Source organism: Bufo bufo, chromosome 4 (assembly GCF_905171765.1).
Source record: "Bufo bufo chromosome 4, aBufBuf1.1, whole genome shotgun sequence".
NCBI lineage: Eukaryota > Metazoa > Chordata > Amphibia > Anura > Bufonidae > Bufo > Bufo bufo.
Window position 1 is genome coordinate 633,273,608 of NC_053392.1, and position 15,422 is coordinate 633,289,029.

General features: G+C 49.1%; 1 protein-coding gene across 1 annotated transcript in view; it reads right to left on the reverse strand.

Moving 5' to 3' along the window:
- The window catches only part of SLC22A7 (solute carrier family 22 member 7), a 199,027-nt gene that overhangs the window by 64,785 nt on the left and 118,820 nt on the right, over positions 1-15,422 (reverse strand). The window contains exons 7-8 of the mRNA XM_040427668.1: positions 13,497-13,711; positions 3,237-3,345 (exon numbers count right to left, since the gene is read on the reverse strand). Of these exons, the coding sequence (XP_040283602.1) occupies positions 3,237-3,345; positions 13,497-13,711 (324 nt within the window). The remainder of the gene's footprint in view (positions 1-3,236; positions 3,346-13,496; positions 13,712-15,422) is intronic.

Consider the following 15,422-nt stretch of genomic DNA (forward strand, 5'->3'; position numbering starts at 1 on the left):
AAAAAGCGGAAATTCACATTTTTGTACCATAGTTTGTAAACGCTATAACTTTTACCCAAACCATTTTTTTTTTACCCAAACATTTTTTTTTTATCAAAGACATGTAGAACAATAAATTTAGAGCAAAATTTATATATGGATGTCATTTTTTTTGCAAAATTTTACAACTGAAAGTGAAAAATGTCATTTTTTTGCAAAAAAATCGTTAAATTTCGATTAATAACAAAAAAAGTAAAAATGTCAGCAGCAATGAAATACCACCAAATGAAAGCTCTATTAGTGAGAAGAAAAGGAGGTAAAATTCATTTGGGTGGTAAGTTGCATGACCGAGCAATAAATGGTGAAAGTAGTGTAGGTCAGAAGTGTAAAAAGTGGCCTGGTCTTTCAGGGTGTTTAAGCACCGGGGGCTGAGGTGGTTAAGTAGTCCCATTTCTCCTGGACTCCAATGAAACTGTTCCAGTCTGATAGGGACTCGTATACCACTAATCTAATTTTAGAAAAGTCAGTTTTTAAAGGATCTAAAACTTTTGTTTTTGTGTGGTGTGACTCAGTCACTGTACTTATAGTAAACCACACTGACTGGTGATCACTACATACCAAATTCCCATTTGTGAATACTAAATCTAAAATGGCCTCCTTCCGGGTTGGCTCCTCCACTACTTGCTGTAGAGATAATCCCAGTAGGGAATTTAGAATATCTGTACTCCTGGCAGAACTAGCTATTTTGGTTTTCCAGTTTACATCTGGAAGATTGAAGTCTCCCATAATGATAACTTCCCCCTTCAATGTCATTTTAGCTATTTCCTCAACTAGTAGATCATCTAATTCTTTGACTTGGCTAGGTGGTCTATATATCACACCTACACGAGTTACCTCTTGATTATCAAGCTGCAAGGTAACCCAACCTGACTCTAAATTGGTCTCGCTAACTTGTATTAAATTAGATTTTATGCTATCTTTCACATACAGGGTTACCCCTCCCCCTTCTTGCCTTATCTGTCTTTCCTATATAGAGAGAACCCTGGTATTGTTATATCCCAGTCATTACTCCCATTGAACCAAGTCTCAGTAAGAGCCACTACATCTATATTCTCAGATGCCATTATAGACTCAAGTTCATTGATCTTATTCCCTAAACTGCGAGCATTTGTAGATAAGACTCTGAGCTTGTCATTTCTTAACCTTTGTGCTACTGGCATCTTCTGGCAATGTTCCGGGGGGGCAGTCGGACTGCTGGATTATCACTCTTTTGCCCCATTTCCTAGTTTAAATGCTCCTTAGCAAATACTTGGAACTGTTCACTGAGGACATTCGTTCCCTTGAGAGAAAGATGCAAACCATCTTTCTTGTGCTGTTCTTTTCCATTCCAATGAGAGCTAACATGAGACACAAAGCCAAACCCTTGGTTCAGACACCATTCACCCATCCATACATTGAATTCCTTAATGCGCATCTTTCTTTCATGCTGAAGGTTATGCACATGCAAAACTGCAGAGAATGAAACAGTTAATGCAACCTCTCGTATATTATTTCCAAGTGTGTGAAAAGCTTCCTTCACCTTTGAAACCTCATTGCAAGCCAGATCATTTGTCCCAAGATGGACAATGACATCCACCTCCCTTTCCTGCTTTGCTTGCCTAACAATATTAAGGATCCATCGTCTATCCCTGTTAGCGGTAGCGGAATTCACCCTTTCTCCTGCCTGACTGCCCCAGCTACCACATTCTCCTGCCTGACTCCCCCAGACAATTCACCCAGTCTCCTGCCCGACTCTCCCAGCTACCACATTCTCCTGTTCTCCTGGCTGACTCCCCCAGACAATTCACCCAGTCTCCTGCCCGACTCCCCCAGCTACCACATTCTCCTGGCTGACTCCCCCAGACAATTCACCCATTCTCCTGCCCGACTCTCCCAGCTACCACATTCTCCTGCCTGACTCCCCCAGACAATACACACATTCTCCTGCCTGACTCCCCCAGACAATTCACCCAGTCTCCTGCCCGACTCCCCCAGCTACCACATTCTCCTGGCTGACTCCCCCAGACAATTCACCCATTCTCCTGCCCGACTCTCCCAGCTACCACATTCTCCTGCCTGACTCCCCCAGACAATACACACATTTTCCTGCCTGACTCCCCCAGACAATTCACACGTTCTCCTGCCTGACTTTCCCAGACAATTCACATGTTCTCCTGGCTGACTCCCCCAGACAATTCACATGTTCTCCTGGCTGACTCCCCCAGACAATTCACATATTCTCCTGCCTGACTCCCCCAGACAATTCACCCATTCTCCTGCCCGACTCCCCCAGCTACCACATTCTCCTGGCTGACTCCCCCAGACAATACACACATTCTCCTGCCTGACTCCCCCAGACAATTCACACGTTCTCCTGCCTGACTCCCCAATTCACACGTTCTCCTGCTTGTCTTCCCACCACCTATCATGTTCTCCTGGCTAACAGCCCACAAATCTGATGTTCTCCTGTTTGACTTCCTTCACCTCTATTGTTTTCAGTCTGATCCCCCACCGCTCACATTCTCCTGCCTGACTACTCCCACCTGTCACTTTCTCTTGGAGAAGTCTCTAATGTAGGAGAGAGAAATGGAATACAATTCATAATCAGGGTTATGTAACAAATGAATGGTCTAAAGGCTTCTGCTCAGACAGGGAGGATTCTGGAATCAAACTTCCAGACACTTAGAAGGAATGTTCCAGAGATTTCCACTGGCAGAACAAGTGTGTGATTTGGGCCAACGACTGGGTAAAGGGGCCATAAAGCAGGGCTATTGCTCTTCAGACAATGGTCGGAGTTTGTGAGCAGGCGGGATATTTCTAGTGCACACGTTGGGTGCTGTGTGAGACCACTCTGTATATATTTGGTTGTACAATTTGTTTCGGGATACCAGTGCTCACCCTGCAGTCACTCCGCGTGCATCACAGTAATAACCTGCAGCCTGAGCGAGCCTTGCTTGGACCTTCATATCGAGCCTTGAGACTGTGGACATGTTCTTCCCTCGAGGGAGAGTGAGTTGACACTTGCACGGGCCAGACAGATTCTTCAATTCATACCCACAATGCCGACACCCCTCTTCCCAACAATCTCTTACCTGACACCCCCAAATTGTCATATTCTCCTGTCTGACTCCCTCCATCTTTCATCCTTCAATTCACGAGTCCTGCCTGTTGTTGCTGACCCATATTCCAGGGTACAAGGTGCTCTTCTGGGTACTTACCGTATTACTGTAGGGTACAGTTCACATGTGTGCATATAAATTACACAGAAAGACGCCTCGGCGAAGCCCTTTCCAAGAACAGCAAACGTTGTTCGAAGTGGCCCCTTGTCTGTGGGACAAAGTAGAATATAAATACTGGGTCACAGAAGGTGAGGCATGAAAGATAGAGATACCTTCATGTATACCTCACTACACCATCATACATTCCTGCATACCTCACTGCTCAGTGGCGTACACACAATCCATGGGGCCCCTGTGTAACGGACCGTTCAGCACACAGCTCCGTTCAGACGATATCCTCCTTTCAGATTGACAGGCAGCTACTGCAAGCACCAGTCTGCCGAAACGCAAACTACACGAATCCTTCAACTCCGGAACAGGAAACACACGAACACTGGAAACCGCTGAACAGGAAAAGCATAAAATCGGCTTACACTCCTGGCAATCAGCATACAATCCAATTCCCCCAATAACGAGACAACACTTCGCTTGAGGGTTAAGCAGAACTCTTTAATGGGTTATTTTTCAGCCTTTTATGCAGGTCTCCTAGCAAGGGACACTCCCCCTGGGGCCCTTGTAAAAGCCTGTGACAGTTTATATTTTAGCCAATCACATGCATTTACAGTATTGAAACCTTCCCAGCAATTGTACACAAAACCCCCTTCCCTCTGTCTGTAACGCAATCAACAAAATACAATGAGCATTGTCTGTGACGCAATAAACTAACACACTGGCATTGTCTGAGACTCAATTAACTAACACACTGGCATTGTCTGAAACGCAATCAACAAAATACAATTACCAAACGTAATGGGCTAACTTAATCACTCACAGACCGAAAACACAAATTTTTCCCCCAAACACAGAAAACACCCCAAAACCCCACATATCCCCATAATGTATACATCCATGGATAGCTCTGATCTGGGTGAACAACATATCGAACAATCACCCAGATCCGAGCAGGGGTTCCCGAATTCCATGGAAGTCACATTTGGCCGGTCGCAAGCATAGCTTTCCTGCCCAAAACAGTTCCACAGATTTAAGCTGTGCTGCCGGTCTGTCTTCTCCTTCAAAGTTAGTATGGGCCATAATCCTGGGGCAGGAGGCGGGCAAACAGGCCCCTCCAAAACACTGTGGCGAAGTGGCTTTCGCCACATATCTTCCCATTCGGGGGGAGACTAACCAGGTAGCTGACCTTCTGTCGGTCAGTACCTGAGTTAGTCGAGTCACCCACCAACAGTAAATTACAATCAACAAGGCAGCCCCCCCACAATAATATACAATCAGCAGTGCAGTCCCCCCCCCCAACACTTGGTTACTGCACCCGGGCAATTTAGTAGCTTGTTTCAGTCCCATGGCTTCCCCATGGCTGTGTTGGGCACTGGTCTCTTGGCTTTGTGGGTCGCTGAGTGAGCAGAGACTGATGGTACTCTGCCCTGGTGCCAGCGCTTCAGCTGGGGGGACCTGCAGATGGACAAGCCTGGGACAAGGGGAAAAAGGAGGGCAGAGGCCAACTGTGCTCTGCCCAGTTGCCAGCTCTTCCGCTGGAGCAACCGGGGTATAGTCCTGCCCGTTGACAAAGGGAAAGTTAGGGTAGAGGCCAGCGGCGCTCTGCCTAGATGCCAGCTCTTCTGCTGGGAGGGGGTCAGAGGAAGCTAACGGCTCCTCTACTGACCTCAGTACCTCGGTAGGGGTTAGCTGTGGAGGGTAGGGATCGCTTACCTCCTCCTCCTGGTACTCACACTGCCGCTGGAGATCTGGGCCGACTGCCCAGCATCCCTGTAGGGCCGGTAGAGAGACTTCGGTCCCATCTCCCCCTGCCTGCTGGGAGTCCTCCCAGGACCAGTCTATGAGGTCCGCGACCTCCGGTACTTCTGGTTCCTGTTGGGGGTGAGGACCAACTGTCTCTTCTCCCATGAATACACACTGGCGCTGGGGAGAAAGGACAGCACCTTCAGCTCCCTGTAACTCACACTGCCGCTGGGGAGCAAGGATGGTACCTTCAGCTCCCTGGGACTCACTTGGCTTCTGGGGAGAGAGACCAACTATCTCTGCTCCCTGCAGGACACACTGCCGCTGGGGAGGAAGGACAGCACCTTCAGCTCCCTGTGGATCACTTGGCTGCTGTGGAGAGGGACGAACTGTCTCCTCTCCTAAGGGTACACACTGCCGCTGGAGAGAGAGACCGCTTGTCTCTGCTCCCAATACAATACTCGACTGTTGGGGAGGAAGGACGGCACCTTCATCTCCCTGTAACTCACACTGCCTCTGGGGAGCAAGGACAGCACCTTTAGCTCCCGGGAACTTGCTCGTATCTCCCCCCTCTCTACCTCTGCCATGGCCTGCAGGTACTCTCTGATCCTCCACTTCACGATCTGTATGAGGTTTTCCGCGGGGTTGGGTCCCAAGAGAGACAGCAACCCATTAACCTCTCTATCAAACTCCTCCTGAGTGTAGCAGGGCTCCATGCTGGCTCTGCTGATTTTGGTTCCTTTGTAGATAGGGGCGCTGTACGGGTACTATTGTTGCCCTCAATTTGTAATCCAGGAACTGGTGTTGCCTTGTAGCTGTCCTTCTGGGCCGTGAGAATGATCCCGTCGCTTGCCACTAATTGTAACGGACCGTTCAGCACACAGCTCCGTTCAGACGATATCCTCCTTTCAGATTGACAGGCAGCTACTGCAAGCACCAGTCTGCCGAACTGCAAACTACACGAATCCTTCAACTCCGGAACAGGAAACACACGAACACTGGAAACCGCTGAACAGGAAAAGCATACAATCGGCTTACACTCCTGGCAATCAGCATACAATCCAATTCCCTCAATAACGAGACGACACTTCGTTTTGAGGTCAAGCAGAGCTCTTTAATGGGTTATTTTTTAGCCTTTTATGCAGGTCTCCTAGCAAGGGACACTCTGCCTGGGGCCCTTGTAAAAGACTGTGACAGTTTATATTTTAGCCAATCACATGCATTTACAGTATTGAAACCTTCCCAGCAATTGTATACAAAATCCCCTTCCCTCTGTCTGTAACGCAATCAACAAAATACAATGAGCATTGTCTGTGACACAATTAACTAACACACTGGCATTGTCTGAGACGCAATTAACTAACACACTGGCATTGTCTGAGACGCAATCAACAAAATGCAATTACCAAACGTAATGGGCTAACTTAATCACTCACAGACAGAAAACACACATTTTTCCCCCAAACACAGAAAACACCCCAAAACCCCAAATATCCCCATAATGTATACATCCATGGATAGCTCTGATCTGGGTGAACAACATATCCAAAAATCACCCAGATCCGAGCAGGGGTTCCCGAATTCCCGAATTCCAGTCTGTCTTCTCCTTCAAAGTTAGTATGGGCCATAATCCTGGGGCAGGAGGCGGGCAAACAGCCCTCTCCAAAACACCGTGAGGCGAAGTGGCTTGATTATGGGGCCCCTGTGTCCCCGCCCAGTCGCCCACCCTCAAGCCACACCCAGGCACAGCCCTACCTATATATCGCGCCCATACCTCTTACATCCATGATGTCTCCTTTGATGTACAGTAGATGTTCTCTTTCTTAAACTTCTCCATTCAGACCGGACCACCATGATGATTTCTTTCAGCCATCTCTCATCTCTGCAGAGTTTGACAGACAGACATCTTAGTTTCCTACCCCCATCAGACCCCCAGTCAGCCCCCATCAGACCTCAGATCAGCCCAAAGACCCCCATCAGACACCCAGTCAGCCCAAAGACGCCCAGTCAGCCCCATCAGACACCCAGTCAGCCCCCAGATCAGCCCAAAGACACCCTGTCAGCCCCCATCAGACCTTAGATCAGCCCAAAGACCCCCATCCGACCCCCAGCCAGCCCCCATCAGACCTCAGATCAGCCCAAAGACCCCCAGTCAGCCCCCATCAGACCTCAGATCAGCCCAAAGACCCCCAGTCAGCCCCCATCAGACCTCAGATCAGCCCAAAGACCCCCAGTCAGCCCCCATCAGACCTTAGATCAGCCCAAAGACCCCCAGTCAGCCCCATCAGACCTCAGATCAGCCCAAAGACCCCCAGTCAGCCCCCATCAGACCTCAGATCATCCCAAAGACCCCCAGTCAGCCCCCATCAGACCTCAGATCAGCCCAAAGACCCCCATCAGACCCCCAGTCAACCCCCATCAGACCTCAGATCAGCCTAAAGATCATCAGCTCAAAGACCCCCCCATCAGCCACCAGATCAATCATTAGCCGAAAGACCCCTCAGATCAGCATCAGCCCAGGCCACAAAAGACCCCAATCCCATCAATAAATTCAGCCCCCCCCTCCCCAACCGGGCTGGCCATCGCAGGCCAGGGCCCCTACTCGGCCAGCTCAAACACCCCCCCCACCGGTCATCTGCCAGGGCCAGAGGGGCCCCCTCACTACTCTAGTCAGTGCGGCTTTTTCCTTACTTACCGGCTGCTGCGGCGCGCTGCACTAGGGGAAGTGAACTGTGCTGTCTCCTCGGCTCGGCGGTCCTCGCTCTCCATCTCTCTCCAGTCCGGGTCCCGTCTGCTGCGTGAGTTCAGGCAGGTGCGAGAGACCTGCCGCGACGCCGACGCCATGCTCTCTCCTGCCTGGGCCCGGCGCTGACGGCTGACCGCAAGACAGATTAGCGCAGGGGCCAGCCAGGGGTCCGCAGGCGGCCGGGCCCCCTGGGGTCCCGGGCCCGGTCGCAACTGCGACCCCTGCGACCCCTATATGTACGCCACTGTCACTGCTCCATCATACATGTAATAGAAAGACCAGCACTCCGTAATTCCAATAATGAATAAGGATTTCTTTATTCGTCCCCCATATGTGACGCGCGTTTCGACACCAGTCTGTGTCTTTGTCAAAATACAGGTGATAACAGCTCCAGGAGCTGTTATCACCTGTATTTTGACAAAGACACAGACTGGTGTCGAAACGCGCGTCACATATGGGTGACGAATAAAGAAATCCTTATTCATTATTGGAATTACGGAGTGCTGGTCTTTCTATTACAAGTATCTGGGGAATCAACCTAATGACCGTGCACCTGGACCCCGACGGAAGCACAGTGCCGCCCATTTGTTCCTAATCAATTTATCTGCTCCATCATACACTCCTGCATACCTCACTGCTCCATCATACATTCCTGCATACCTTACTGCTCCATCATCCATTCCTGCATAACTCACTGCTCCATCATCCATTCCTGCATACCTCACTTCTCCATCATCCATTCCTACATACCTCATGGCTCCATCATCCATTCCTGCATACCTCACTGCTCCATCATCCATTCCTGCATACCTCACTGCTCCATCATCCATTCCTACATAGCTCACTGCTCCGTCATCCATTCCTACATACCTCACTGCTCCTTCATACATTCCTACATACCTCACTGCTCCATCATGCATTCCTGCATACCTCACTGCTCCATCATCTATTCCTACATATCTCACTGCTCCATCATCCATTCCTACATACCTCACGGCTCCATCATCCATTCCTGCATACCTCAATGCTCCATCATACACTCCTGCATACCTCACTGCTTCATCATACATTCCTGCATACCTCACTGCTTCATCTTACATTCCTGCATACCTCACTGCTCCATCATACACTCCTGCATACCTCAATGCACCATCATACATTCCTGCATACCTCACTGCTTCATCATACATTCCTGCATACCTCACTGCTCCATCATACACTCCTGCATACCTCACTGCTCCATCATCCATTCCTGCATACCTCACTGCTCCATCATCCATTCCTGCATACCTCACTGCTCCATCATACATTCCTGCATACCTCACTGCTCCATCATCCATTCCTTCATACCTCACTTCTCCATCATCCATTCCTACATACCTCATGGCTCCATCATACATTCCTGCATACCTCACTGCTCCATCATCCATTCCTGCATACCTCACTGCTCCATCATCCATTCCTACATAGCTCACTGCTCCGTCATCCATTCCTACATACCTCACTGCTCCATCATGCATTCCTGCATACCTCATTGCTCCATCATACATTCCTGTATACCTCAGTGCTCCATCATACACTCGTGCATACCTCACTGCACCATCATACATTCCTGCATACCTCACTGCTCCATCATACACTCCTGCATACCTCACTGCTCCATCATCCATTCCTGCATACCTCACTGCTCCATCATCTATTCCTACATACCTCACTGCTCCATCATCCATTCCTACATACCTCACGGCTCCATCATACATTCCTGTATACCTCAGTGCTCCATCATACACTTCTGCATACCTCACTGCTCCATCATACACTCCTGCATACCTCACTGCTCCATCACACATTCCTGCATACCTCACTGCTCCGTCATACATTCCTGCATACCTCACTGCTCCATCATACATTCCTGCATACCTCACTACTCCGTCATACATTCCTGCATACCTCACTGCTCCATCATCCATTATTGCACACCTCACTGCTCCATCATCCATTCCTGCATACCTCACTGCTCTATCATACATTCCTGTATACCTCAGTGCTCCATCATACACTCCTGCATACATCACTGCTCCATCATACATTCCTGCATACCTCACTGCTTCATCATACATTCCTGCATACTTTACTGCTCCATCATACATTCCTGTATACCTCAGTGCTCCATCATACACTCCTGCATACCTCATTGATCCATCATACATTCCTGCATACCTCACTGCTCCATCATACATTCCTGCATACCTCACTACTCCGTCATACATTCCTGCATACCTCACTGCTCCATCATCCATTATTGCACACCTCACTGCTCCATCATCCATTCCTGCATACCTCACTGCTCTATCATACATTCCTGTATACCTCAGTGCTCCATCATACACTCCTGCATACATCACTGCTCCATCATACATTCCTGCATACCTCACTGCTTCATCATACATTCCTGCATACTTTACTGCTCCATCATACACTCCTGCATACCTCAGTGCTCCATCATACACTCCTGCATACCTCATTGATCCATCATACATTCCTGCATAACTCACTGCTCTATCATACATTCCTGCATACCTTACTGCTCCATCATACATTTATTGATACCATACTGCTCCATCATGCATTCCTGTATACCTCACTGCTCCATCATACATTCCTGCATACCTCACTGCTCCATCATACATTCCTGTATACCTCACTGCTCCATCATACATTCCTGCATACCTCACTGCTCCATCATACATTACTGTATACCTCACTGCTCCATCATACATTCCTGCATACCACACTGCTCCATCATACACTCCTGCATACCTCAATGCTCCATCATACATTTCTGTATACCTCACTGCTCCATCATACATTCCTGCATACCTCACTGCTCCATCATACAGAACTGCATACCACACTACGCCATCATACACTCCTACATACCTCACTGCTCCATCATACATTCCTGTATACCTCACTGCTCCATCATACATTCCTGTATACCTTACTGCTCCATTATACATTCCTGCATACCTCACTGCTCCATCATACATTCCTGTATATCTCACTGCTCCATCATACATAACTGCATACCACACTGCTCCATCATACATTCCTGCATACATGAATGTATGATGGAGCAGTGAGGTATATATTCCTGCATACCTCACTGCTCCATCATACATTCCTGCATACCTCACTGCTCCATCATACACTCCTGCATACCTCACTGCTCAATCATACATTCCTGCATACATGAATGTATGATGGAGCAGTGAGGTATATATTCCTGCATACCTCACTGCTCCATCATACATTCCTGCATACCTCACTGCTCCATCATACACTCCTGCATACCTCACTGCTCAATCATACATTCCTGCATACCTCACTGCTCTATCATCCATTCCTGCATACCTCACTGCTTCATCATACACTCCTGCATACCTCACTGCTCCATCATACACTCCTGCATACCTCACTGCTCCATCATACACTCCTGCATACCTCACTGCTCCATCATACACTCCTGCATACCTCACTGCTCCATCATACACTCCTGCATACCTCACTGCTCCATCATACACTCCTGCATACCTCACTGCTTCATCATACGTTCCTCCATACCTCACTGCTCCATCATACGCTCCTGCATACCTCACTGCTCCATCATACATTCGTGTATACCTCACTGCTCCATCATACATTCCTGCATACCTCACTGCTCCGTCATCCATTCCTACATACCTCACTGCTCCATCGTACATTCCTGTATACCTCACTGCTCCATCGTACATCCCTGTATACCTCACTGCTCCATCGTACATTCCTGTATACCTCACTGCTCCATCGTACATTCCTGTATACCTCACTGCTCCATCGTACATCCCTGTATACCTCACTGCTCCATCGTACATTCCTGTATACCTCACTGCTCCATCATACATTCCTGTATACCTCACTGCTCCATCATACATTCCTGCATACCTCCCTGCTCCATCATACACTCCTGCATACCTCACTGCTCCATCATACATTTCTGTATACCTCACTGCTCCATCATACATTCCTGCATACCTCACTGCTCCATCATACATTTCTGTACACCTCACTGCTCCATCATACATTCCTGCATACCTTACTTCTCCATCATACAGAACTGCATACCACACTGCTCCATCATACACTCCTGCATACCTCACTGCTCCATCATACATTCCTGTATACCTCACTGCTCCATCATACATTCCTGCATACCACACTGCTCCATCATACACTCCTGCATACCTCACTGCTCCATCATACATTTCTGTATACCTCACTGCTCCATCATACATTCCTGCATACCTCACTGCTCCATCGTACATTCCTGTATACCGCACTGCTCCGTCGTACATCCCTGTATACCTCACTGCTCCATCGTACATTCCTGTAAACCTCACTGCTCCATCGTACATTCCTGTATCCCTCACTGCTCCATCATACATTCCTGCATACCTCACTGCTCCATCATACATTCCTGTATACCTCACTGCTCCATCATACATTCCTGCATACCACACTGCTCCATCATACACTCCTGCATACCTCACTGCTCCATCATACATTTCTGTATACCTCACTGCTCCATCATACATTCCTGCATACCTCACTGCTCCATCATACAGAACTGCATACCACACTGCTCCATCATACACTCCTGCATACCTCACTGCTCCATCATACACTCCTGCATACCTGACTGCTCCATCATACATTCCTGTATACCTCACTGCTCCATCATACATTCCTGCATACCACACTGCTCCATCATACACTCCTGCATACCTCACTGCTCCATCATACATTTCTGTATACCTCACTGCTCCATCATACATTCCTGCATACCTCACTGCTCCATCATACATAACTGCATACCACACTGCTCCATCATACACTCCTGCATACCTCACTGCTCCATCATACATTCCTATATACCTCACTGCTCCATCATACATTCCTGTATACCTCACTGCTCCATCATACATTCCTGCATGCCTCACTGCTCCATCATACAGAACTGCATACCACACTGCTCCATCATACACTCCTGCATACCTCACTGGTCCATCATACACTCCTGCATACCTGACTGCTCCATCATACATTCCTGTATACCTCACTGCTCCATCATACATTCCTGCATACCACACTGCTCCATCATACACTCCTGCATACCTCACTGCTCCATCATACATTTCTGTATACCTCACTGCTCCATCATACATTCCTGCATACCTCACTGCTCCATCATACATAACTGCATACCAAACTGCTCCATCATACACTCCTGCATACCTCACTGCTCCATCATACATTCCTATATACCTCACTGCTCCATCATACATTCCTGTATACCTCACTGCTCCATCATACATTCCTGCATACCTCACTGCTCCATCATACAGAACTGCATACCACACTGCTCCATCATACACTCCTGCATACCTCACTGGTCCATTATACACTCCTGCATACCTGACTGCTCCATCATACATTTCTGTATACCTCACTGCATCATCCTACATTCCTGCATACCTCACTGCTCCATCATACATTCCTGCATACCTCACTGCTCCATCATACATTCCTGTATACCTCACTGCTCCATATATTGCAGCGTGTGGATGGATATACATTTGGCCCATGAGCTGACATTCTTCTGCAATTGGGGGGGGGGGGTGCTAATACTTTTGCTTGTGATCTGTGTATAGGATTCTCACCCGCAGGGATGAACACATTGGCTCCTAGACACGCTCCGGTCATCAGCACGGTGAAGACTTCTGTCCGTCGATTTCCCAGATAGTTCAGCAGGAGGTAGCCGCCCACCCTGGCGGGCACCTCCACCAGGGCGTACAGGAATTGGGTGAGGTAAATGCTCAGTCCGAAGCCAGAGATGTTCAGGTTGATCCCATAATAGGAGAAGGCAAGTCCGATCCTGTGGGGTGATAGAGACATTACCCTGGGAGGGGGCAACCTACAGCACCATGACACAGTGTTAGAGGGTAAGCGGCAGCACAGGGCAGGATGGGTGGCAGCACATGGAAGGATAAGCGGCAGCACAGGGCAGGATGGGCGGCAGCACAGGGCAGGATGGACGGCAGAACATGGAAGGATAAGCGGCAGCACATGGAAGGATAAGCGGCAGCACAGGGCAGGATGAGCGGCAGCACATGGAAGAATTAGTGGCCGCACAGGGCAGGATGGGCGGCAGCACATGGAAGGATAAGCGGCAGCACAGGGCAGGATGGGCGGCAGCACAGGGCAGGATGGACGGCAGAACATGGAAGGATAAGCGGCAGCACATGGAAGGATAAGCGGCAGCACAGGGCAGGATGGGCGGCAGCACATGGAAGGATAAGCGGCAGCACAGGGCAGGATGGGCGGCAGCACATGGAAGGATAAGCGGCAGCACAGGGCAGGATGGGCGGCAGCACATGGAAGGATAAGCGGCAGCACAGGGCAGGATAGGCGGCAGCACATGGAAGGATAAGTGGCAGCACAGGGCAGGATGTGCAGCAGCGCAAGGAAGGATACGCGGCAGCACAGGGCAGGATTGGCAGCAGCACATGGAAGGATAAATGGCAGCAATGGGCAGGATGTGCGGCAGCGCAAGGAAGGATAAGCGGCAGCACAGGGCAGCACATGGAAGGATAAGCGGCAGCACAGGGCAGGATGGGCGGCAGCACATGGAAGGATAAGTGGCAGCACAGGGCAGGATGGGCGGCAGCACATGGAAGGATAAGTGGCAGCACAGGGCAGGATGGGCGGCAGCACATGGAAGGATAAGTGGCAGCACAGGGCAGGATGGGCGGCAGCACATGGAAGGATAAGTGGCAGCACAGGGCAGGATGGGCGGCAGCACATGGAAGGATAAGCGGCAGCACAGAGCAGGATGGGCGGCAGCACAAGGGAGGATAAGCGGCAGCACAGGACAGGGTAAACGTTACAGAACAATACGGTTTCGCTCAGAAGGAGGCACACATACTTGTCGGTTTCAGCTCACAACTCTGTATGGTCTCTGCAGAGATCCCAGGAGGTATAGGAACCTCTTCCCTGGTGCAGGGCTGCTCTCTTGGTCTGGTCACACTGCAGTGCCCACCATCAGATATCAGACACTCTCTCCCAGAGCCTCATCTGTGACCTGCTCCTTCACATTCATTCCTAAACTGCACTCCAGGAACACTTCCCCTCCTGGACTTAAGGACCCGGTGATCTGGTTGTGTGACCACAGGTCCTCATACACACCACAGCAGCCTATCACAGGAAACACACTTCCATCTTCCCTGAGGAAATGCTTCCACCAGGTTAAACGTTCTCCTATGTTTAGGACAGCTCATCAATTCAGCGGGGTCTGATTCATCAACTTCTCGAACCTTAATGAGGTTGTAGACTCTAGTGAAAATTCTGGTTCCAAGGGGTTTTGGAATCAGTAGTAGAGGATACTTGTTCTTTACTTTACATCTTTCTTTTTGACAAAAGAATCAGCCAGTGAAAAGACTTTCAGGTGAAGCCTCTTTCCAGGATTTTTCTAATGTAGCCAGAGAATTTCAGGCAGAGATAATGGGTAAACACGTTCACATGGGACAATCGTAGGGACCACGTGTTGGCAGTGTCTCAGCTTCCTTTTTATCAAAGATAGTGAAATA